This window comes from Phragmites australis, chromosome 12, assembly GCF_958298935.1.
Source record: "Phragmites australis chromosome 12, lpPhrAust1.1, whole genome shotgun sequence".
Taxonomy (NCBI): Eukaryota; Viridiplantae; Streptophyta; class Magnoliopsida; order Poales; family Poaceae; genus Phragmites; species Phragmites australis.
Window position 1 is genome coordinate 28,829,033 of NC_084932.1, and position 25,590 is coordinate 28,854,622.

Below are 25,590 nucleotides of genomic sequence, written 5' to 3' on the forward strand. Positions count from 1 at the left end.
GTTTTTCTCGCACAAATCGAGCATCTCACCAAACAGATTAAACATATGGATTCCAGAGAGAAAAACTCGGAATAAGAGTGTATATTGACAATTTGTACAGAAGTGCTAACTTACATGGTTGGTGGCAGCCCCTGGCCAACTTGGGCAGGGGGGACCCCTGGCCTGGTTGGCCCGAGCACAAACATGCCATCTTATGGATAAAACTTATGCAGATGTTTGATGTTCCACGCATTTGGGAGAGGTTGCCCGTCCTCTGTGGCTAGCTGAAACAAGCCTTGTCGCGGGACACCGGTCACGATGAAGGGGTCTTCCCACATAGGGGACAGTTTATTCTTTCCTTCGTGCGTTTAAGCGCGTCGGAGAACTAGATCCCCAACCTCGAGTGACCGAGCCTGGATGTGACGCCGATGATAATGCCGCAGGCTCTGCTGGTATCTAGCTGCTCGGACGGCAGCTCGTCGCCGGTGCTCCTCCAAGTACTTGATGTCGTCCCGTCTTCGCTGTTCCTGTTCGCCTTCTGAGTAGGCATTCACCCGAGGGGAGCCGAGAGTGAGCTCGAAGGGGAGGACCGCCTCAATGCTGTACACGAGGAAGAACGGAGTCTCCCCGGTGGCGCAGCTTAGCGTGGTCTAGTTGGCCCATAACACAGCAGGCAGCTCGTCAATCCACCTTTCCCGTGCTTTGCCAGCACGTCATAGGTCCGGGTTTTAAGCCCCTTTAGTATCTCGGCATTTGCACGCTTGACTTGCCCATTGCTCCGAGGATGAGCGACAGAGGTAAAGCAGAGCTTGATGCCGAGGTCCTCGCAGTAGTCCCCGATCAAGGCACTTGTGAACTGGGTGCCATTGTCAGTGATGATCCTGTTCGGGACGTCGAAGCGACTTGTGATACTGCGGATGAATTGAAGTGCCGTGTTCTTGGTAACCTTGATAACTGGAACCGCCTCCAGCCACTTGGTGAACTTGTCGATGGCGACATATAGGTACTCATAGCCCCCGATTGCTCGGGGGAATGGACCTAAGATGTCCAGCCCCCAAACCGCGAAGGGCCATGACAGGGGGAAGGTATGGAGAGCCTGAGCTGGCTGGTGAATCTACTTTGCGTGGAACTGGCACACCCTGTAGCGCCGAACCAACTCGGAAGCGTCCTGGAGAGCTGTAGTCCAGTAGAAGCCTTGCCGAAAGGCCTTCCCGACCAGCGATGCATGGCCACCGCACTCGCCCTCGTGGATCTCAGTGAGGAGCTCACTGCCTTCTGCCCGGGTGATGCATTTTAGGAGGACACCGTCCGTGCCGCACCGGTAGAGATCCCCATCTACTATGGCATAGCGTTTGGACTGCCATGTAATTCTCTCCGCAGAGGCATCATCCCCGTGAAGGATTTTTTCTTTCAAGTACCCTCGGATCTCATCGATCCACAAGGCATCTTGAGAACCATCGGCAAGCGCGGCGCACTCACCGGGCGGTGGCACCCTGACGGGACCTCCCACTGAGGGTGCTGCCTGGGTTCCCTCAACTAGGCTCGAGGGTTCCCCTTCATCCTGGTCGGCAGGCAGGACAGATGGCCTCATGAGCCTTTCTTCAAAGGCTCCAGCTGGGACGAGTGCCCAGGCAGAGGCCAGGCGGGAGAGGTCATCGGCCAGAGAGTTGTCGCGGCGATGTATGTGCCGTAGCTCCAGGCCGTCGAAGTGCCTCTCTAGCCTCCTAATTTTCGCAACGTATGCCGCCATCTGAGGATCCGTGCACTGGTATTCCTTCGATACTTGGTTGACCACCAGTTGGGAGTCTCCCTTGACCAACAGCTGCCAGATCCCGAGGCCCACCGCTGCTCGAAGACCAGCGATGAGGCCCTCATATTCCGCCATGTTGTTGGTTGCTCAGAAATGCAGCTGCATGACGTACTGGAGTACTTCACCCGTTGGGGAGGTGAGCACCACTCTAGCCCCCGCGTCTTTCAGCTTGAGGGAGCCGTCAAAGTGCATGACCCAGTACCCAGACCCATCTTGCCTGGGGTACGCGAAAATCTCTTCATTGTCGATCTCGGGGACCGGTGTCCACTCTGCCACAAAGTCAGACAGAGCCTGGCTCTTGATTGCCTGGCGGCTAACGAAGTGCAGATCGAATTCTGCGAGCTCGACCGCCCACTTGATAATACGTCCAGTGCCTTCTCGATTCCGGAGGATCGGCCCCAGTGGGTATGTGGTTACCACCGAGACCTTGTGCATCTGGAAGTAGTGGCGCAGCTTTCGGGATGTGACGAGTACGGCATAGAGCATCTTCTGGGCTTGAGGGTATCTCATCTTGGTGTCTCAGAGACTTCACTGACGAAGTACACCAGTCGCTGTATACGGCGGGCCTGGACTATGGCCTCGCCCGAGGACTTGTCACAGCCCTGAGCTCGGCGCAGTGGTCGGGGCCAGCCGGGCTCTCGGGCTCGACTTCCTGGTTGGGAGGAGCCATGGTCTCGGGCTCGACTCCCTCCTCGGGAGGAGCCCCGAGAACTGAAGACTGCTCGGGGGCGGCCGGGAGCTCGGACCCAGCACCTTGCCCCGAGCACTTGTAATGCTCCACCACCAGTACCATGCTCACGACCTGAGGAGTGGCCGAGACGTAGAGAAATAAAGTCTCACCCTCGTAGGGGGCCACCAGTACGGGCGGTGAGGTGAGATATTTCTTCAAGTCCTGGAAGGCCTGCTCGGCCACTGGTGTCCAGTCAAAATGACTGGTCTTCTTCAACAGTTTGAAGAGGGGGAGCCCTTGCTCTCCGAACTTGGAGATGAAGCGCCCCAGGGCCGCCATGTAGCCAGCGAGACGCTGGACTTCCTTGAGTCGAGCCGGGGGACGCATTTGGTCGATGGCTTGGATCTTCTCCGGATTGGCCTCGATTCCTCGGCTGAAAACCAAGAAACCGAGGAGCTTGCCCGCGGGTACCCCGAAGACGCACTTCTCGGGGTTGAGTTTCAGGCGGGTAGTCTCGACTAAGTCTTCCAGTAGGGTGGCGCGGTCTCGGGACTTGACCACGAGATCGTTGATGTAAGCTTCAACATTGCGGCCAACCTGCGAATCAAGGGTAATGCGCACGGCCCGCTAGAAAGACGACCCAGCGTTGCGCAAACCAAAAGGCATTGAGACATAGCAATAGGTCCCCACCGGGGTAGTAAAAGAAGTTTTTTCCTCGTCTTGTTTGACCCTACGGATTTGGTGATAACCCGAATTTGCATCTAAAAAACACAAAAGATCGCATCCCGTAGTGGAATCTACAATTTGATCTAAGCGGGGTAAAGGAAAATGATCTTTTGGACAAGCCTTGTTTAAGTCAGTGTAGTCGACACACATGCATAGCTTGCCGTTGGCCTTCGGGACGATGACTAGGTTTGCCAGCCACTCTGAGTGGAGGACCTCTCAGATGAAGCCGGTGTCTAGGAGCTTGCTGACTTGCTCCTGGATGAACTCATGGCGCTCAAGCGTCTGCCGCCGGACCTTCTGCCTCACCGGCCGTGCATCTGGTCGCACAGCAAGATGGTGCTCGGTCACCTCCCTAGGGATCCTGGGTATATCGGACGGCTGCCATGCAAACACGTCGATGTTAGCCCGAAGGAAGGCGACGAGCGCCCTTTCCTATTTGTCGCCTAGGTCACTGCCGTTCCGGATGACCTGGGACGAGTCTTCGCCCACCACGACCTCCTTCATGGGGATGGAGGCGTCAGCGGCGAGTCGGGGTTTGGATGAAGAGGGTCCTGGGCCCCCTAGGTGCCCTTCGATCTCAGCCCGAGCAGAGACCAAGGCCGAGTAGAGCTGCTCAGCGCAGGAGGCAGCGCTGCCGGTCTCGGCGGGCACAGAGATAGGGCCTACGGGGCCCGGCATCTTGACCATGAGGTAGGCATAGTGCGTCACCACCATGAACCGGGCGAGCGCCGGGTGCCCGAGTGTGGCGTTGTAGCGGAGAGGGACTTCCGTGACATCGAAGATGACGTTCTCCGTCCGGAAATTTTTTCGGCTCCCGAAAGTGACGGGCAGCTCGACCTGCCTGAGGGGCAGAGTGTGCCCCGGTGTCACCCCATAGAAGGGGAGCGACAGCTTTAGGCACCTGGAAGGCACCTGCAGCTTCTTGAAGGTCTCCTGGGACAGGAGGTTTAGTCCTGCACCCCCATCGATCAGCACTCTGCTGACCTTTACATTGCAGATGGTGGGGGATACTACTAGAGGTAGTCACCCCACGCCTGCAGTACTCGCGGGGTGGTCCGCCAGACTGAACATGATCGTGGTCTCCAGCCACTTTAGAGGCCTCGCGGCCGTAGTGCTCGGGGTAGCCGAGCACACCTCACGCCCACATTGTCTTGACGCAGCGACGAGAGGAGGGCGTGTACGCTCCCCCGTCGATGAAGGCAACGGTGTGCTCGGGCTCTTGGAACCCGAGCTCTTGATTCTCGGGGGCGGCTTTGTCGTCACCACCCCTGCGGTGCTCCTCGCGCTCCTTCTTGCGCCGCTCGATGAGTCCTTTAACCGACCGACACTCAGTGAGGTCATGCCAGTCAGTTTGGTGGATCTCACACCACTTTCCCAGCTCGGGCTTCGCAGGAGCGGGAGCCCTCGGGGGATTGGGAGCCCTCGCGGGAGCGGGCCTTCTGTCGGCAGCCACCTGGCGTGCCTTCCTGCGGGCAGGGCCCTCTGCTGGTACGACAGGGGCAGCATCACGCCTCCTTCTATTTTTCTTTTCCCGCCTGTCAGAGCAGGAAGGACCTGCCTTGTCAGCAGCGGGTTAATCTGGGCGCGGGACATGCCACGCCCGAGCCTCCGCCGCCTTAGCGCACTTGTCGGCAACACGAAGAGCTCCGCGGTGGTCTCGACCTCATGCGTACCTAGCTTTTCGAGCATCCGCTCGTCGCGGATGCCTTGCCGGAATGCGACGATGATGGCATGGGGGGTAATCCGCGGGATGGTGTTGCGGACCTGGCTAAAGTGCTGTATGAAGTGCCTCAACGTCTCCCCTTTTGCTGCTTCAAGGCGTGGAGGTCGCACTCCAAGCCGGGGCGTGAGAAGGTGCCCTAAAAGTTGGCCACGAACTAGTGGCAGAGATCATCCCAGGAGCTGATGGACCCTGGGGGTAAGTTCATAAGCCAGGAGAGGGCGGAGCCCCTCAAGGCTACATGGAAGTAATTGACCATAACCTTTTCACTGCCGCCCGCCGCTTGGACGGTGGTGGTGTAGATCTGGAGGAACTCGACGGGATCGATGGACCCATCGTATTTCTCCGGTAGTTCTGGCCGGAACTTCGTGGGCCAGTTGACCCGACGAAGCTCGTTAGTGAACGCGTGGCAGTCGTTGCCGTATCCTGCGGCGCGAGCAGCGCCCTTGGGAGGAGAATGCCGGCTCACCGGGGAGACCCGGCGGTCACGGGCCGGCATAGAGGAAGCCTGATCCTCTGCCTCGGCCTCGTGCTGGGACTCTCGGTGGCGCACATGGGTGACGCGCGCATCTTCGCCGGCCCTCCTCTCATTGAGGTGTAAGCGAATGTCCTGGGCTCCTGTTGTGGCCAGGGGGGAGCACTCCACCTGGAGGCCCCCCGGCCGATTCTGCCGCCACCTCAGGATGGACCGGCTTTGTTTGCGCCGCGGTGGGAGGTGGCACGGGAGCTTTCGGCCAGCACCTGCCGGTGAGCTGTGCCCACCAGGGCGGCCACCTCCTGCAGCCAGCGGCCTTCTGGGGTTTCCCCCGCTGCCTGGACAGGCGGGTGCCTGAGGAGTGCTTACGCCGCAAGCAACGCACTCCCAGGGCTGGCGTCACCGAAGGAGAGCCTGCGCCGTAACGGTGCCCGTCGCTGTCCGGACGTAGATCTCGCGGCAGGGGCGTCTGACGCTTGCTGAGGGTTAGGCAGCCCGCCTGCGATGGTGGCGGCGGCCCTGCTGGTCTTAGCGCCATTGTCCCCAAGGGAGGGGGCTGCCGTACAGGCCGACCGCCGCTGCTGCTTAGGAACAGCAGAAACTGAGGCCTCCTGAGCGATGGGCTCCACTTCTTCACTGGAGTTGGAGCCGGTATGTTGGAGACGATGTCCACCTGTCATCTTTTCTGCAGAAAACAAAGCGAATTCAGGGATGCAACCCCCCTACCTGGCGCGCCAGCTGTGGGAGGATGAACTCCACAAGCGGGGATCCGGAGGGACCCCCTTTGAGATTCGGCCGGGGGGATGATTCTGAATCTACCTCGTACGTGAAATAAATAAGAGTAAATGAGATGCAGGTGGGATGGATGGTCGGATGCTAGTGGAAATAAATGCTCAGGGGATTTTAGACAGGTTCGGGCCGCACTGAGCGTAATACCCTACTCCTGTGTGTATGCTATAAATGCTCTGGAAATGCCTCTCTGAGGATCTCTTGTGTTATAAGGGTTTTTTTCTAAGTCTAGAGCTTCGTGTGTCTTGTTCTTCATCTGTTGGGCTTCTTGAACTTCGAGGCTTTCGTTAACCTCAGTCCTATATCTCTCTCCTCTTCTAAAGGGAGCCCGCCCCTTCTTATACCCCGTCGGGGTGGCCTGGCGTGCCCAGAAAGGAGGGCGTGAGTTCCAAGGCGCCATAAATGGAAAGCAACTATCATGGGCTACAGCTTGACGTTACGGGGGGTTCAAAACGCGCCCCGTCCGGTCCTGTCGTCATCATCCCGCTTTTCAGCGAGTGCAGCAAGGAGGGCCCACCGGGCAGCCACCGAGCCCACGTGCCCGCCCGGTCCAAGCGAGCCTGACACAGCAGAGTGGCAGGCGATATGCCTCGAGCCCTACGACGATATCCCGAGGCGCGCCAAATGACGCGCGATGGGACCTGCCGTATTAAATGTCCCCACGCCTCCCTGCCAGGCAGTGGCAGGGACTGACAGCAGGCGCGGGGAGAGTGGTTGGAAGTGACAGGCCACGCTCCCTCTTAAATGCAGCATCGGGTCTCTCACCAATTGACACCTCACTGCTGAGCCCTTGCGGGGTCCACCGGCAAGAGGCTTCTCAAGTCTTCGGGGAACTGTGAGTGCTCGGGGACTACTGTTCATAGCCCCAAGCACTCTCTCCCGGATATGCCTTTTCTTGGTCCTCGGGGAACTCGGGTACTCGGGGACCACTGTTTATGGCCCCGAGCGCCCTCTCCCGGAACTTGTACTTCTCGGGTCCTCGGGGAACTCGGGTACTCGGGGACCACTGTTCATAGCCTCGAGCACCTTCTCCCGGAACTTGGTCTTCTCGGACCTCGGGGAACTCGGGTACTCGGGGACCACTGTTCATGGCCCCGAGCACTATCTCCCGGAACTTGGACATCTCGGACCTCGGGGAGATAATCCCGGAGGGAGGGCGCCACGTGGCACTTTGCTGTCCTGGCCTCGAGACTCGGGGACCTCTGGTTCCCATGTCACCGACAACCTCCATACTGCATGAGAGATCTGGACTACTCTGAATGTCTTTCATGAAGACACTAATTAGATTAAGGCCAAACGTCAAAGCACATGCAATCAACAATATCAAATGTTTGTGCAATGCCTTGGATAGTTTTTGGATGCCATGTTTGATTACTTTGATGGAATTGTCAGCAATCTTTGATCAACTGTTATTTTGCCCTATTCTGACCACGAGAGAGTGATCAAGCTTCTCTATGCTCTGGATCGTAGCATATGAGAAGTGAAGATCTCAAGCTTTAAAGAGTTATCAAGTTATGATACGTTAATTTGTGATTAACTCTTCAGCAAGCTCAAGTCCACCAAGATAGCCAAGGCAGCTCGGATTGGTCTCGGAAACCCCCTGTCTCAGAACATGTCATTGGTTTCCAGACCTAGTGGTGGCAACCAGTCTAGAGTAGGTATTTCTTGTGCTAACACTTTATCTGGTGATTTTGCTTTGTCTTCCTTCGTTTCTATCACAGAGGAGCAGGTGGATATGCTTGATGATGAGGATCTTGCACTGATCGTGAAGAAATTCACCCTCTTCTACAACAATCACCGAGACCGAAGGAGAGGCAGTTCCCATACCTACTTTGAGTGTGATGACACTACCCACTTCAAGGCAGACTACCCCAAACTTAAGAAGAAGGAAGACCACGACCACGACTAGGACAAGCACAAGAAGAAAAATAAGACGTTCTTCAAGAAGAACCATGACAAGATAGACAAGAATGCAGCCAAAGCGACTTCTAGGGCGTTCGTGGCAGCTCTTAGCGATATCGACACCTCTTCAAGAGAGGAGGAGAGCTCAGAGGAGGATGAACTGTAAATGAAGAGCAAGAAAAAAGCCAAGGACCTCACATGCCTCTGCTTTATGGTGGGCGACAACAACGACAATGACTCTGAGCTTGATCCCTCCAAGGTATTAACTTTCTACGATCAACTTTTCATCCAAGTTGATACCTTGAATGATGCTCTCGTTAGCCAAGATACGTTACTTAAGAAAACTGTGCATGAGTTGAAGAAGCTTAGACCTAAGTATGAGTCTATTTCTTCTAAGCTTGCATTGCTTAGGTCTAGGAGGGATGATGAGGAGTGTGAGAGTTGTTTTGTGGTTATGACAGAACTTGCTGAGCTTCAGGCTTTGCATGCTTAAGTTGCCAGTCGACTTGAGATTGCTGAGAAGAAGTCTCTCGAGGAGGAGTCTAGGTCCACTCTCTTAGGTGCTTGTAAGAATTATCCTTTACTTACAAAGGATGTTGAACTGAAAGCCAAGCACATTAAGGAGTTGGAATCTAGATTGGAGAGTGCTGGGAGTTCAAAGGATGTGCAGCCAAAATATTTTACCTGCACCATCTTTCAGGACAAACTCAGCTAGGTTAGAGAGTAAGTTGAGAAGCTTTTGGTCGAGAATGAGTATCTCCTTTTTCTAGTGGAGAAATGCTGAGAGGGCAAAGGCAAAATGAACTTGATCTTGGTTAAGACCAAGATCTGTGCCAATAAGATAGGTCTGGCTCTTTGGTTGAGTTTTGAGAGGGTGGCTTATAATGGAGAGAGTAAGACTGTGTTCACCACACCTACTACCCTAGAAGCTGAGAAGTCCAAAATCAATACCACACCACAAACCATCATGAAACCCATTCCACAACTCTCGAAGAAGAAGCCAGTATCACAACCCAAGAGAGCTCCACAGCCCAAGATGAGAGAGCCTGTGAGAGAGCCCCGAGTGACCGACAGTCGAGTTCCTAAGAGACGCTACCACTCTACTTACTGCCAGAGAGAGGGTCACTTGGTTGAGTTTTGCTTTTGTCGTAGGAGAGATAAGCAGCGTGAGTGGGAGTGGAGCACCCGGGACATGTACCGCCCCTCTGTTAGTATACATGAGCCTTTTTCTCACTTCCACTCACGAGTCCCTAGCGCTTTTCAGTCTCTTCCCAGAGGTGTTGCCCGGCGTGGAACCTACCATGACTCATATGGTTTTGGTTCACGTGTAAGAGGTTTTGAGTCGCAGCACTTTGGTAGACCACGCTCTCCTCGACAAGGTACTCGCCCCCAGCGTGCTAGTGCTAGGATTAGTTTGCATGCACTTGCTTTTACTATCTCAGGGCGGATGCCCTAGTACTGGATTCCTAAGAAATTTATGACTAACCCCAGTACTGAGTCATCCACCTACTACTCTTCTCGCATGTAGGTGGCAGGCGGAGGCCTGGAGAACAAGTGGCTCATTGACTCTGGTTGTCCATGCCATATGACTAGAGATGCATCATGGTTCTCCAGCCTCACCCCGATGAAACGGCACAAGTAGATCACTTTCGGGGATTATCAGAAAGGAAGGGTGAAAGCCAAAGGTATGGCAAGAGTGAATGAGAGTTTTACTCTCAAGGATGTAGCTTTGGTTTAGCATCTGGGATATAATCTTCTCTCTGTATCTTAGTTGCTAGATGAGGACTTGGAAGTGCGTTTCAAACGTGATACTTCTCGAGTTCTTGATTCTTCTGGCGCTTTGATTTGTAAGATTTTCAGAGTTGGAAGAGTTTTTTGAAGCTAATTTTTCTGAGTCTCTTGGTTCTTCTCGTTGTTTAATTGCTCAACTTTCTTCTGAGTTTGGATGTGGCATAGGAGACTAGGGAACATGAGTTTTGATTTGCTTACTCGTTTGAGTGCCCTAGGCTTGATCTAAGGATTTGCCTAAGCTCAAGTTTGAGAAAAATCTTGTTTGTGCTCTCTATCGGCATGACAAGATGGTTGCTGCCTCCCAACCACTAGTCAATCTGGTGATGACTGAACGACCAAAAGAACTTCTCTATAAGGACACTGTTGGTCCTTCTCGGGTTCGTTCGGTGGGTGGTAAGTGGTGTGTACTTGTCATTGTTGATAATTTCTCAAGCTACTTTTGGGTCTACTTTCTTGTGAGCAAGGATGAAGTGTTTTCACACTTTCGGAACTTGCCTTTAAGATTGTTCAAGGAACTTCTTGGTGCATTGAAAGCAATTTGCAGTGATAATGACACCGAGTTAAAGAATTATCTCTTTGATGCTTTCTGTCTTGAGCATGGAATTGAGTATCAATTTTCTGTCCCACATGTTCCTCAGCAGAATAGTGTGGTTGAGAGGAAAAATCACACTTTAGTGGAGATGACTAGGACGATGCTGGATGAGCATAAGGCTCCTAGGAAGTTTTGAGCTGAGGCCATTAGCACAGCGTGCTACATCTCCAATCGGGTTTTCTTGCACTCAATTTTAAAAGCATGCTACATCTCCAATCGGGTTTTCTTGCGCTCAATTTTAAATTTGACTTCTTATGAGTTGCGCTTTGGGAGGCAGCCAAAGGTCTCACACTTGATAGTCTTTGGTTGTCGATGTTTCATCCTAAAGTATGGCAATCTTGACAAGTTTGAGTCGTTTTCTTTCGATGGTATTTTTTTGGAGTATTATCTTCATGGTCATTCTTACAGGATCTTTAATCTTGACACTAATATCATCATGGAGTCCTATGATGTGACTTTTGATAAATCAACCCCTTGTGCTAGTGCTTCCTTTGAGTGTGCAGGTGACCATGAGATTGGTGAAAGCATCTTCTTGGATGGCGACCTTCCAGCTCTTGGGGATGATGAGGATGATCTACTACTTCCTACTACACTCACACCCGAGTTGGCTCCTGCGTCTTCTACTCCAGCAGAGGGTCTTACAATGTCTACTTCCATTTTAGCTGCTTTCGAGTTTGCACCAGCAGTGTTTGAGGGAGAGGTTCTCTCACAGCGTGAGGCTCCTCAGTACATTCAACGGCGTCATCCACCACACCAAATGATTGGTGATCTAAGCGAGAGGGTAACTCGTTCCAAATCTGTTCATCATGCTCACTTTACTAATTCTGCATTCGTTGCTTCTTTCGAGCACCATGATGTTGGACATACTTTATTTGATTCAAATTGGGTCAATGCCATACATGAAGAGTTAGAAAATTTTGAGAGAAACCAAGTGTGGGTCCTAGTAGAACCACCTCCTAATGTTCACACCATTGACATAAAATGGGTTTTCAAAAATAAGCAGGGGGATGATGGATCTGTAGTGAGAAACAAGGCTAGGCTTGTGGCTCAAGGTTCACTCAAGTAGAGGGGGTAGACTTTGTTGAGATATTTACACTAGTAGCTAGGCTAGAAACCATTAGGATTATTCTTGCATTTGCGGCATCCTAAGATTTCAAGTTGTACCAAATGGATGTCAAAAGTGCTTTCTTAAATGATTTCATAGAAGAAGATATCTATGTCAAGCAACCCTTAAGTTTTGAGCACCCCAAGTACCCTCATAGAGTGTATAAGCTTAGGAAGGCTTTGTATGGGCTTAAGTAAGCTCCTCGAGCTTGGTGTGATAGGCTTAAGTCTTTCTTGCTAGAGCATGAGTATGAGATGGGTCTGTAGATAAAACTTTATTCACTCTCAGGCATGACAATGGTTTCCTACTTGTTCAGATTTACGTGGATGATATCATCTTTGGTGGTTCTTCTCATACTCTTGTGGCCAAGTTTGTAGAAATTATGAGGAAGGAATTTGAGATGTCGATGATGGGCAAGCTCAACTTCTTCTTCGGACTACAAATCAAGCAATGCAAGTAGGGTACATTCTTTCACCAGATGAAGTACACCAAGGATTTACTGAAGAAGTTCAACATGAGCGATGCAATGCCCTTGGCCACACCGATGGCTACCTTGATAATGCTTGATTCTGATGAAGATGGAGAGGAGGTGGACCAGCGAGAGTACAGGAGCATGATTGGCTCCCTCTTGTACCTGACGGCAACAAGCCTGAACATTCACTTCGTTGTTTGCCTGTGTGCGCGCTTCCAAGCTTCACCAAGGACGTCTTACTGCCAAGCGGTGAAACACATACTCAGGTACTTCAAGCACACCTTGGAGTATGGTCTTTGATATTTTTCCACTTCTTCTCTCTCTTTGAGGTTTTTCGGGTGCGGATTTTACTGGTTGTAGAATTGATAGAAAGAGTACCTCTGGTACCTGTCATTTCTTGGTACTTCTCTTGTGTGTTGGTCTTCTCACAAGCAGTCTAGCGTTGCGTAGTCTACTGCTAAAGCTGAATATGTAGCTGCTGCTAGCTGTTGCTCATATATTTTATGGATGGTTGCTACCTTGAGAGATTTTAAGTTAAATATCAAGAGTGTGCCACTTTTATATGACCCCAGTTCATCATTCAAGAATAAAACATATAGATGTGAGATTCCACTTTCAAAGATAATATAATAAGAAGGGAGACATTAAGTTGAGCTATATTGATACCTAACACCAGCTAGCCGACATATTTACTAAGCCTCTAAATGCAACCGTATTTGGCTATTTAAGAGGAGAGCTTAGAGTGTACCATCCCTATGGCATTGTGTGAGGGGGAGTTGCTCTTGTAAATACTCTATCTTACTTTTGAACATTCGTATTGCATCTTATCATATAAGATAATCATAGTAATTGAGCTTTGACTTGTATGTTTTTAGCATTTTCTTATGCTAGACTTGAATTTGGACTAAGTTGAGTAGTTGTGCGGAGCAATCTTTTAATCTTAGGCTCTTCTTGATGCTTTGATATTAAACATCTCGAGCAAGCTAGCTTTCACTAAGATAAAATTTGGCAATTTTATAATTCATGTAGGCTATGAAATGTTATTTTCTTGATCACCATATTCGTATTGTCTTAGGCTTAGTCAATGCTTGTGTTAAGACTAGTTTGATGAATATCTTGCTCTAGGACTTCTTAGTTCAAGACAGTGGATTAGGGAACATTACACTATATTTTCTGTCTTTGTTAAATATTTAGCTCATGATAAAACCTTAGGGGAATATGTGTTCCTTGTGTCGCAAAGACACTACTTAACTTGATCTTATGACCATCTTGTTATCTTGCACAAATTAAATAATTATGAAAAATCAAGTCTCTTGTGCTAAAATATGATCCAACAAGGTTGTCTTGAAGCCTCAATGTGTTTGTCGTACTCAGTCGCGCGACACTTTGCTTGGATAAGAGGCAACTTGAGGATAAATTGAAAAAGAGAGAAATGTACATAAATATTAATTCTTTTTAACCACTTGATCAATCTAAGTCTTGGTTTCATATGTGAGCGTTAGCAAAGACATATGTCCTGAACTCTTGTTTGCCTAGTTTGAGGATGAAATTAGCTAGTTTTTCATGCTTGTATTGCCTCGGCACGAGTGGATGCTTATGTGGTAGTCACTTTGAATATGATTTGGCTATGTGAACTTCAATGCGCTAACCAATTATTTAGGTTTAGCTTGTAATGCTTCATGTCTTTGTATCACTGTCTCTTTTTGAGCCTCTATGCAATTGTGAGCTCCACTTTCTCAGTTTTGCAGCCCTTTGATAATTCTAGCTCTTGCAAATGCTTTGTGATATACTTCTGAAAGCTCATTAAGATTGCATATTCATGCATTACATAATGTTTTATCATTGATATTTGTATTGCCAAAGGGGGAGAAATCATGAAAGCAAGTTAAAGGGGAGAAATTATGAAAGCAAGTCTCAAAGGGGGAAAATGTAACATGTGCATTCATCAAGGGGGGGGGGGGGCATAGGGAGAGTATCTTTTGTATTTTTCCGTTTTTATTTGCTTTTTGACTAGTCTCTTCTTCTCTTCGATCCTTTGTAATATTCTTATGCCAAGTGGCATGTTCTTGCTCTTTCTCGAGTTTTTGTTCACTTGGATGAGCTTCTTATGCGATGTTCAAACCTTCCTTTATTTTTTGTGATGTTGTCAATGTACTCACCAAGGGGGAGATTGAGAAACCAAGTTGAGATGTGCCTTAGTTTATATTGTGTGATAAGTGATTAACATTTGTATGGCTTTGTTGGTTAGCATATGCATGGTTATATATTGCAATGTTGATTTTGTCTAACCAAAGTTGAAAAGAATTGGAGTTTGTAGAGTTTGTATCGGTGTCTCGGTGCAGGAAGCTTGCACTCACCGGATAGTTCGGTGTGAGGATTTTTGACCTCACCAGATAGTTCAGTATGTGGTAGATGTGAGCACCAGAGCTTTTCAGCGCAGAAGCAAAGGAAAATTCATTCACCGGAATGTCCGGTGTGGGTGAGAGTGATCATCACACTAATTTTTACAGAGAATGGTGCAAATGTGAAAGTCTGGTGGGGTAGCCTCACCCAATGGTCTGGTATGTGCACGGGTGATCACCGGAGGCTACACTGGACAAAGATTTTCAAAGAGGTTGAAAAACTAAGTTCCAGTAATGATGTACTCACCGAATAGTTTGGTGAAGGGCGTGTGAACACCGGAGAGTATCACCGGAGCTTTTTAGTTCTGAAGCAAATGTTGAGGTGCTCACAGGATTGTCCGATGTTGGGATTTTGTGATCACCAGACTAATTTTTCAAGAGCGGAATGCAAACCGGGTTCTAGTGGAGTTGTACTCACCGGATGGTCCGGTGTTGCACTGGTGTGAACGCTGGACCATCTGGTGTTTATATTTTTGTTATGTCTGATCTTTTTCATCTTGATTTTGATTTGGACTAACATGTGATGATGTTATATGGTTCTGGAGATGCATGTTTGCTTGTCTCATGGTGTGCAGATGATGGATGCAACTTGGCGGTCAACGACGAGTGATCAGGGCTAAACAGAGTGCTTGGTGTCGGACGATCAAGGAGGTCGGACAGAGTTAAGGATGATCCTAGCGGTACACGTGGATATCAAGCAAGGCAAGAGATGAATATTGATGAATGTGGTGTGTTGACAAAGTCAAGCGAAGGGGATACCAGTGCAAGTGGTAAGGCGATCTGAGGGATCAGGAGCGGGAGAGACTTGCCGGTGGTCAAGATCATAAGACGGAGGACATGTGTCAACATCGGAAAACTTGCTTGAGGTCAAAGCAAGCAGCTGTGAGTCACACCTTAAGAAGCGTGCGAGTCGGTTTCCCGATTTGGCTACAAAACCGTGGGTGGATGGAGTGCACGTGGCATCATCGCGAAGCTTGCGTCGATGCGAAGCTAAGTCATGAAGGCGTCACGGTCGTCCGATGGATAGAGGAGAAAATACCCCCTGTGTTAGGTAGGGATGTATTACAAGAGAGTGAGGGGTATTTTGGGAACAGTCAAGAAAACTTGTGGATCAAGTTTCCTAGCTATAAATAGAGGGGTTTGGCAGGTTGGGAAGCCCATCCCTTAAGACATCCATATGAGAGCCTTGTACTAAAATTTTATAAAAGACGAAGAGATGCTTAGCCTATGTATGTGAGAGTTTTGAGAGATAAATCTTTGTAATCCGTATAAAATAGAGGCGGTCTCTTTAAGTAATGAAGTTTAAGTTTTGCATATACTTGAATTCTTCTCCTTCTAGTTTCTTTCTATTGGTTCTCTTGAAAGTTTGTAAGTTTTTGGTGTTTTATTGTTGATTTTTGTTTTTCTTTTTAAGTTGAAATTTTAACATCTTAGGAAGTTATTTTTCTTGATGCTAGAGGTATAGAATTCACATACACATGCATATATGATGGAGTCTTGAATTCACTTACATTTAGACCATTATCTTAAAGAGTTTACTTGCTCAATGATCTTACTCTATTTCGTTTATCTTCAAAGTTGAGAGCTTTTGAGTACAAAGACACATAAAATAGTTTTGAATAGAACTTATAGTTCATATTCCATCCGTGAAGTCATATTAAATTGAAATTTTCTATCTTGCTTTATCTCTCTGAATATTTTAGTTCCGCTCAATGTTTAAGATGTGTTGGTTGACTAAAAATAGAAGAAGACTATCTATTTTACGAAAAATTATTAAGATGTTTATTTATCCCTCTTTAATTATTACAATTAAATCCTACCGATATAATATTGGTTTCTCTCTCCACAGAGGAGAACGAGAAAGAGGAAGCGTTGGAGTTGGCGCCCGACCTGACGGGATAGATGGATGCCGCTGCCCCACTGCTGTGCTCTGAGATCTCCTCCCCACTCGCCTTGTCGCTTGCTCTGCCTCGGCGCGCTGGCCCTGCCTGACACGGTGAACAGCGGCAGGTAGCCGCCAGCACCGCGTCGAATGGTATCGAATCGGGCGTGTCCTCGGCGCCTCGGCGCGGGGACACGGGCGAGCAGGGGCCATGACGCGACGAGAGGAAGCGCCGCGGTGCTGCTTGGGTTCTAGCCCGTCGTGTCGACGTGTTGCTACCGTCGAAGCAGCAGCAGCAGAAGCAGCAGCTCCAGCCTCCAGGCCTACACTACACCTCTGTGGCTGCCTACACTACACCTCTGTGGCTGCCTACGCCGCTGCCGTGTGCTGCTCCACCTCCATCTGCATGACATTTTTTCTGCAACTTTACCAGTTCATCAGAAGCAGTGAAGCACCGTACCGTACCTACGTGACAACTCCCTTTTTTTGTTGGAGAAAAACGTACGTGCTCTCTGCGTTTGCGTTCGTAGAGTGCCTGTGTACGTACGTGGTCACGTCGACGTGTAAACTGGCTGTGAAAAATACCATGTACATAAGGTCAAACTTACTATAATAAAAAGTTGATAAGTAAACGAGAACGAAATAAGTATTTTACAGGAGACCGAAAACGTCCTGTTTTTGGGTCGACCAAGCAAAGCCACACGCTTTCCATCCGACGACGCTCCTCGTCTCTTCTTCCTCCAGTCAACACGTGCTGTGTTTCTTCCTCCACGTGCCGGAATCACCTTGCTCCCGTCTTGAGGCCAGCCTATCTCCCACGGCTCTCTCCAAATCCAAATCCGGCACCGATGAACCCCTGGGAAGTTAATCTGCGCCGCTAACCTCGCCGGACTTTGTGAACTGAAAAAACTGGAGAAATCAGTCACTTGAAGAATAGGAGGTGTGGAAAGAAAAATGGGCCAAGGACATGACGCGTGCCATTCAGCATAGCATCACCACCGGCCACCATTCACCATCACCAGACTACGCCATTCCAACGTATGGCCACATGGCTCGCACAGGTCACAGCATAAGCGACACTGCGACACCGCTGCGGCAACACATGTTTTCCTTTTCTTTCCCGAACACAGGGTTGTTTATTTATTTATCTTACAAGCTCAGGGCATCCCAATTCTCAACACGCGCCAATGCCACAGGCCCACAGCAGGTAACGGATGGCAACAGCACACGATCGAGTTCTCTTCATTCTTGGCCTGTTAAAGAGCAAGTATATCCATCGGTACTATGAAGAAACAAGAGAAAGATAAGTTAGTATCGACGCTAAGAGATATAAGTATGAATGCTAAAGTTAGAATATATTATATTAACGTTAAGATTTGTTACTGATGCTAAATTTATTTTAGTAAAAAAATTAAATATTTTAAATCACCTTAGCAAGGTGCTAAGAGATACAACACAAGTAGTTAAGAAAGAGGTGTAGCTAGCTAACTACCTTTAGCACTTAAGAGCATGGACCAAGCCAGACTAAAATGAAGGGTGCTCGCATGTTTACTGTTCAAAAATTTACTGTTTATTATAGTTATATTTAATAGTAATTTTGGATGAGAAGGGGTGCATGTGTACCCGTCTCTCACAACGTGGCTATGCTACTGCTTAAGAGAGAGGGTAACAAATACACATGCTCTAAGCGTGAAGAAGCTCACGAAGACAAAAATGATTTAGCACCGATGCTAACGGATGTAGACATGAATACGAAGGATGAAATATACAACGTAGATGCTAAAATTTACTAATGGTACTAACTTCATATTAGTAATAAAATTAAATATTTTAAATCACTTTAACACTGTAAGACTATGTTAAGAGAAAAAGGATAAAATAGAAGTTACCAAAAACAAAGATAATACTGGATAACTACCCTAGCACACAACTCAAGACGGTAACAGATATTCATGCTCTTAGGAGTTCACTCTTCACCTCTGTCTCGACCACGGCCATTGGAGGAGCGGCTAGCCGAAGCACCGGCGGCGGCTTTGCTAACCACCATGCACCACCCTTGAACATGGCGCCACAACCACCGCTTGGCTTTTTCTAGTTTTTGGACCTCCTCACGAGCTGATCATCACAGTCACAGCCGCCCATCCCAATCGTCCCCAGGAGGCTAGGATCATGAAACGGGGCACACCTTTATTAATCTGTTCATTTGTTTGTTTATTTATCTTACAAGCTCGATGCGACTCACAGCTCACGAATGGCGAATCATGTAGTAGAAGATGGCAACAGCACACGGGTTTTACTCTCAGCTCACTTCACCTCTGGCTCAATCGTCGGCCTGCAGCTTGGATCACGCGTTGAACATGCCGCCGCCGCCGCAGCCACCGCCGCAGCCGGAGCCGCAGCCGGCGGACTCTGCCTCTTGGCCGGTCTTGCAGGCGCTCGCGTTGAACACCGCACCGCCGCACCCTGAACCGCAGCCTCCGGACTTGGCGCGGCCGCCGCCACTGGAGCCCTCGATGGCCATGCCACCGCAACCGCCGCCGCAGCCTGACCCGCAGCCTCCGGACCTGACCTCGCCCTGGCCGGCCTTGCAAGCGCTGCTCGCGTTGAACATTATCGCGCTGCAACCGCCGCCGCAGCCAGAGCCGCAGCCCGCGGACCTGGTGTGGCAGGGCTTGGAGCTTTCAACGACCATGGCTCCGCAACCGCCGCCAGCGCCGCAGCAGCCGCCACAGCCGCCGGGCTTGGCCTGGCCGGCCATGGTGCTCGCGTTGAACATGGCGCCACAACTACCGCCGCCACCGCAGCCGCCGCCACAGCCTGAACCGCAGCCGCCGGGCTTGGCCTGGCCGGCCATGGTGCTCGCATTGAACATGGCGCCGCCCCCACAGCCGCCGCCGCACCCGGAACCGCAGCCTCCAGACTTGGCATGGGCTTTGCAACTGCCGCCGGTCCCAACAATTGCCCTGCAAGTGCCACAACTCGCATGACCATCTTTGGAGTTCGCGGTGACCATGGAGCCGCAACCAGCACCGCAGCCCGACCCGCAACCACCACACTTGGCATCAGCTTCCTCGCCGCTTCCAATGGCCATGCTAGCATCGTCAGCCTTGTCGCTCGCCACGACCATGTTACCACCGCTCGCCGTGCCACAAGTGCCGCATTGTGCAGGAGCCATGGCGGCGCCCACTCCTCCAACGGCCACTGCTTCTGAAACCATAGTGGCGTCAGACTCAGACATTGCCCCTTTCTGAACCATGGCGCCACCAATGAGCTTTGCACCGTCTCCACCATCGGTGTTATCAAGGGACAGGAATGATATCGCAATCCAGGGAAGCAGGAACCAATCTTCATTCACCTAACAAAGGAAAAAGAACACGATTATTAGTTGAAAGAATGAAAAAAAATTCAAGCTCTCTGAAAGGTGTACCATGATGAACTGGGACTCAGTGTCGAGCAATGCAACAGCTTTGCCATATGGGTGTTCAGCACAGAACTTCACGGCAGTAACCGCCGAGGCATTCTGAGAATGACGATTGCAGCATCTCGGTTCGTATTCGAGCCTCCTTCCCCGGTACAGTTTGACCTGGTTTGCTCAAACAGGTGTTAGAACTTTGAGTTTGCTACATGAATGCTAGTTACTGATATCACTGGAGCTGAGCTTGAGTTATGCTTACCAGTTGGTTGTCACCTTTGAGCACGAGCATACAGCCATCGGCGCTGTCGCTTGGTATTGCATCATCAGCGATTGACAAGTTGGAGTTTTTCAGTGTCCACTTATTTTCCTTGAATTCTGCTAGCTGAAATTGCGTTTTGGACGGCTTAGAGACTCCAACCAGTTCCCGGATGAAAGCCATGCCGTTCTTTGCCTTGTGCTCTCTGAGGTAGAGGGGAGGAGTCATTACTCATTTGCCAGATGGCTTCAGAGTTCAGACTATAATTAAATGTAAGAGATGTTCTAGTTTTCTGAAAGATTTGTTTTTTTAGCCTGCTTGACCTAGGAGTTCTGTCATCAACTTAAACAAGATCTCCAAGAACAGAACTTCGCCTATTGGAATAATTTGCTTTTATATCTGGTTCAAAAGAATAGTTATAGATTGCTTCATAAGCTGAATATCAGCTCCTACCGCATATACCAATTTGGAACTTTACACACTTAACAGCATCTAAAAATTGAAATGTATAGCTGGCAAGGCCACGTAAAAGTTCAAACAGGGAACAAAAATCAGCAGTATTATGTTGTAGTAATCACAAATGCGCTTCTTGACTCAATGTACTGTTCTCGCAATTTGTTGATAGTGGCAGAGAAGGAACGAATCAGAAGGAAAAGAATTACCTTATCTGAAGACGGATAAGCTCAGTGCCACAATCATACACAAAGCGGATCCTGCTGCCCATCTTTTGATCCGTGATGGAAGGTGGCAACAGACAGGTATTCAAAGAGAAAGGCTCCATCCTGATCATCCTAAGCACCTGCTGAGCCCTGGTTGGGACAGTAGATGAGGCGGCAACTCGAAGACTGACCGGAGGGGAACTAGCATGCCTACCATGAGGTTTCAGTTCAAACCACCTCTCGAAGGAGAGCTTAGAATCAGGCCCTGTCAACTCCTGCAGAGGAATAGAAACCTTCCCTATTGGTTCTGATTTCTTAGAGGCCTGATCAACCATTACTGTCAGAATAAGTTCTCCAGTAGGTTCACATTGAAAACCAGCTCCAATACTCTTCCCAGTATTTGTTGAAATATCTAGCCTGCCGCCATCACTGATAAACATATCAGATTGATTCTTGGTGAACCATACATGCACATTTTCCTTTGGAATTGCAGATGGTAAATTATTGATGTCCACAATTTTTAAATATAACTGCAAAAGAGGGAAATGAATACATTTAGTAGAAGCATCTTCGCAGAATAATTGTTTACTTCATCAGATGTTATAAATTACCATACCAATTACATTTCCGCAAACAACAGTACTTGGTAGTATAGCATGCCACATTTTGAATCATATTTTCAGATCAGATCATGCTAGCTACAGCTAGAATTATCGTACTTTGTGACAGTTGCTTCAAGAAGAGAGTGGCATACCTCTACAACCGTTGTTTGAAGAACATTAAGTTGCTTCTCAGCTTTGAAGATACTCAACCCGTTTCCAACCTCGCTACTAAACATCTGGGGCGCGGCTGTCACAGGAGATGGCATGTTGCCACGGTACATAGAGCCGGCCTTACAGTATCTTACACCAAAGGTATTCTCAAACTGCTCTGCAGTCTCAGTAAAGCCGACGTCAAGCTTCTTTCCTTCAGATCGATCAGAGTCGGTGTCATCATGCTCCAGAACCTTTCCAAGAAGCTTCAACATGTCATTGCGGTAGGTAACAGGATGCAGCTGGTGAGTGTGCCACATGAGATCCACATCGTAGGTTGGTACATGGAAGCGCTGCATTCCTTTCTCCTGATTCATCTTGATCAGATACAAAAACCCTTTGTATCGAGCTAACGCTTCTTCAAGAAAACGCTGATCATGCATGGTTGGTGTGCCAACCTGCCAGAAGGAAGTAAAGTTTCTGACTTTCTGTACAGATCATTTTTGCTAATGTATGGTTCACGAAAGAAAAGATTTCAATAATTATCACCTGCACTTACTGGGTCAACTAAACTAGGCGAACAATCTCTAATGTGTTGTCCAAAGAAATAACTGCTGTTTCAGTGCATAATGATACGAAATTGAAATTGAAATAGCAAACTTTCAATTTATCGTTCAATCAGGAACACTGTATCACAGAGATACATAGCATATACTGGAGCAAAGATTGTATAAATACCTGATAATAGAAAGAAGATTGTCTCTTAACAGCTGAAACCAAATCATAGGAAATCCCCTCGGCAGCGCCAGGGTTCACATCTATGGCAGTGTCAGAAGAACTTTTGTACTCCAACTCGAAGGGCTCCTCAGGATACAACTCTGTCCAAACTTTCTCCGACTGAAGCTTCGATTTTGTTCGAATGGATGACTCAACATTGTCATTGTTCAGTATTCTGCCATATACTTTCTTGCAGTCCCTGATGTACTGAGCCTGAAAGATGTACAATAGCATAATTACTTCTCTGAATAGCATCATCAACAAGAGTACAGGAATTCAAGATGCTTGCATATAAACATCTCCGAATGGAGTCACCATCTTATTATCAGAGAAAATGTAGGTGGCTCTCTAATCTAGTGTTCAGATCATTCCATCCAGTGGGATGAGTAAGATCCTGAATGCAGATGATCATCGGTGAATATGCGTACCGGGTTAAGCCGATGGCAGTGCCATATCCACTCACAATCAAGAGGGACAACCAATGGCCCATCTACAACAGCATCCCGAGTGTGCTTGGCAAGAAGGGGAAGCCAGCATGCTTTGTACCTAGCATAACAACAGAACCAAACAAAAATCAAAGGCTATACATCTCAGAGCATGAATCAGATCATTAAGTTTCTGTTAACAGTAGCTCCAACTTTTTTTCTTACGAGTGAAAAGCTCTCACTTTAAAATTTTAAAGAAATAAACGATTTATCCATAATTGAACGTGACAGTGACTTCTTATGGGATATGCATTTTTTTTTTTTCACTAAAACATCTCCAGTTAAGGCCAAAACTGATAGTATTTATAATTGCTCTCAACTCTTATCTGAATTCTAACCCATACTGAAAGTCTGGTTTCAATGTTTTTCCTGCAACCCTTAACTGATGCCAAGACAAACTACTGTAAAAATCAAATCATCACTCTTATCAGTAATTTAACGTTCAACATGACAGTGACTTCTTATGTGATATACATATTGTCTTTAACTTAAATCTACAGGTAAGTTCAAAACTAGCAGGGCAGCAAGAGCTTTTGCAAGTATCATCTGAAATTCAAACCCCAAAATTGAAGTTAACACACCTGCGGACTTTACTGAACTTCTCGTACGATTTTTCATCAAGATTGTTTCTTTTCCAAGAAAAAAGGAACTTAAAATCAAGGTTCAAGTTCGAGAATTTTCCATCTCGAAATGCCCTATGGATCCATCTATGAATTATGATCCAGGCCCAACAAAATATGAACAGACGACGACCAACCATGACGCAAGCACGAGGCGTCCCTTGCGTTCTTGGGGAGCCAAAGCCGAGGGGGCAAAAGGACCAAAAGGGATTGTGCGCATCCATACCTGTGTATGGCCCTCTCGAGCAGAGGCCCCTCGTAGAGCCACCGGCGGAGGTCTACCGCCGCGAGAAACTCCAGCTGCCGGAGCGCCGCCGTGGCGAGGTCCGCGCCGACCGCGACCCCTTCCTGCGCCGCCGCCCACCGCGACGCCTGATCCCCGTTCATCTCCTCCTCCCTTCAGCACGCTCGCCTGCGAATTGATAGATTGTGAGGTCAACAGCACGATCGCCGGTACTTCTCTTCGACGATTTCTTGATCAGAGTCCTCCAAGAACAGGATTACGGGTGTTTCTCTTGTTTGATCTTGCGGTTTAACTTCCGGTCTCTTGGTGCGCGGGGTGTGATGAGATTTTGACTCAAAGATGGGATTTTTATTTCAGGTAGGTATGACAAAGAACAGATTTTTTTTTTCATAGCAAAGAACATATATATTTTTACAACAGGTACGTAAAATCCACTTGTTTTCCTCTCGGATTTGAGCTCTCAAGCGTCAAATTTACGTCTCAAAATCGTCGTAACAACAGCATCAACACGTCACTATCCACCAAAAAAGATCTCTGAAGAAACAAGCACTACTCGCAGTCGTAGCAGTAGTAGATTATTATAAATCAACGAGATGCAGAAACTGAATTGCTACTACATGCTCGCTGGAAGTGTGATCAGAAGATGAGAACAAGGACCTGAGAGAGATGAGGTCCAGCTGGAACTGCGAGACCTGTGCTACTACTGCCTCTGCTACTGCCGCTGCCTCTTGTGCCAGCGCCCTATTTATACAGGCAGGCAGGCGGTGGGTGCAGGGGAGACGCAACGCAAGCAAGTGTTAATGAACTGAAACGGCATTGCCATCCTATCTTCATGTTCAGGGACAAAAATCGAGATCAGCATCCATCGTCGACGACGCGCGCAGGTTAACTAAAGCGTATGTGCAGTGATTAAAGGACTTTATGCAGGTTACTCTTGTGCTGTTCTGATCACACTACCAAGTACGAACCGAAGCACTGCTGCATCAGCAACCTCAGCAGAAAGCCGTGGTGGTGTCAGCTTTACGAGAGATTGCTCAAACAGATAAACCTCTTTTTGTTTTGCTTTTGCTAACTTGCTCATGGAAGCAAGACCGCTGGTTCTGTTTTAGCATTGCGTGATGCCTCGAAACAGGGGAGCGTTGGATGATAGTGGTCACGCATGGTTATCTGGGAAAAGGAAAGAAACTGCAACCTGAAAAAAGAGCTTGATCACCTCATCTAGAAGAGGAATTGGCCGAGAACCACACTCAATCCTACTCCTAATCTCGACCGCCTTTCCTTGATCTTAATGCACCGTCTACCTGTGTGGAATTTTGTGTGCATAGAATTCCTCTGTTTGAACATCAGAAATGTACTGACTGCCAAGAGTGAAGAAATTGGCACTCCTGCACAATGCATATTTTTGGATCAGTAGAGAAGAAGCTCATCAAGACACCACTTTCTTAATCTGGACGGCCTAAGAATGATTCCAAACATGGAAAATGATAAAAAAAAAAGGAGGTATAAATAATTACTCTTGTCCAGAGGTCTCAGAGAAGGTCGTGCAGTTGCAGTTGTGCCTGCTAGTACATGGCATATGCAGTAGTACAAGAGCCCAGGCTGACTAGGTCCATCTTGTTATATTTGTGCATCTGCTGCATCATCAGATCATCTTCTCCTCCACTTATAATATTCCCACTGTTTATGAATCACGATAGTCACTGCTATTTTGAAAATTGCTTAAATAAGTATTAGAAGGGTAAGTATGTGTAATTTAATATACGGTAATTGACATTTTTAAGATTTTGTGGACGAATATGAAGTCCAGTGGTAAGACTCCGTGAGACAGTCGAACCGATGAGGCTCGAGCCCCATCCCGCGCCTCTAACCTCCATAAAAGGCCGCACAGTGAGAGGTGCTGTTAAAAAAGATTTTGGTGAGGCAGAGCCATACTATTCCCGGGAAGCGGTCGGTTCCACATAGCCCGGATGCAGTACTGAAGTAGTACAAAGAGATGGAGCCTTGTAGTACAGGGCTGCGAAGCTTTGGATCGTACAACAGCAGATAGCGAACCGGGCAAGCAACTTG

General features: G+C 48.4%; 1 protein-coding gene across 8 annotated transcripts; it reads right to left on the reverse strand.

Moving 5' to 3' along the window:
- Positions 1 to 16,820: 16,820 nt before the first annotated feature.
- On the reverse strand, positions 16,821 to 24,321 carry LOC133887537 (glycine-rich domain-containing protein 1-like). Of its 8 annotated transcripts, none has more exons than XR_009903597.1 (12): positions 24,181 to 24,321; positions 23,506 to 23,691; positions 22,603 to 22,720; positions 22,136 to 22,387; positions 21,400 to 21,855; positions 20,649 to 21,175; positions 19,990 to 20,191; positions 19,743 to 19,898; positions 18,558 to 19,670; positions 18,293 to 18,476; positions 17,469 to 17,568; positions 16,821 to 17,215 (listed from the first exon to the last, which is right to left on the reverse strand). XR_009903597.1 is itself a non-coding variant. In XM_062327525.1 (10 exons), the coding sequence occupies exons 2-10, from the start codon at positions 23,664 to 23,666 to the stop codon at positions 18,660 to 18,662; spliced, it is 2,814 nt and encodes a 937-aa protein (XP_062183509.1). In that variant the 5' UTR covers positions 23,667 to 23,691; positions 24,181 to 24,321; the 3' UTR covers positions 18,483 to 18,659. The 8 variants fall into 8 exon arrangements, 3 of the variants coding, with proteins under 3 accessions (XP_062183509.1, XP_062183507.1, XP_062183508.1); XR_009903595.1 differs by having other exon boundaries at positions 17,469 to 17,597; XR_009903594.1 differs by having other exon boundaries at positions 16,821 to 16,887; positions 16,971 to 17,597.
- Between the last annotated feature and the right edge of the window lie 1,269 nt (positions 24,322 to 25,590).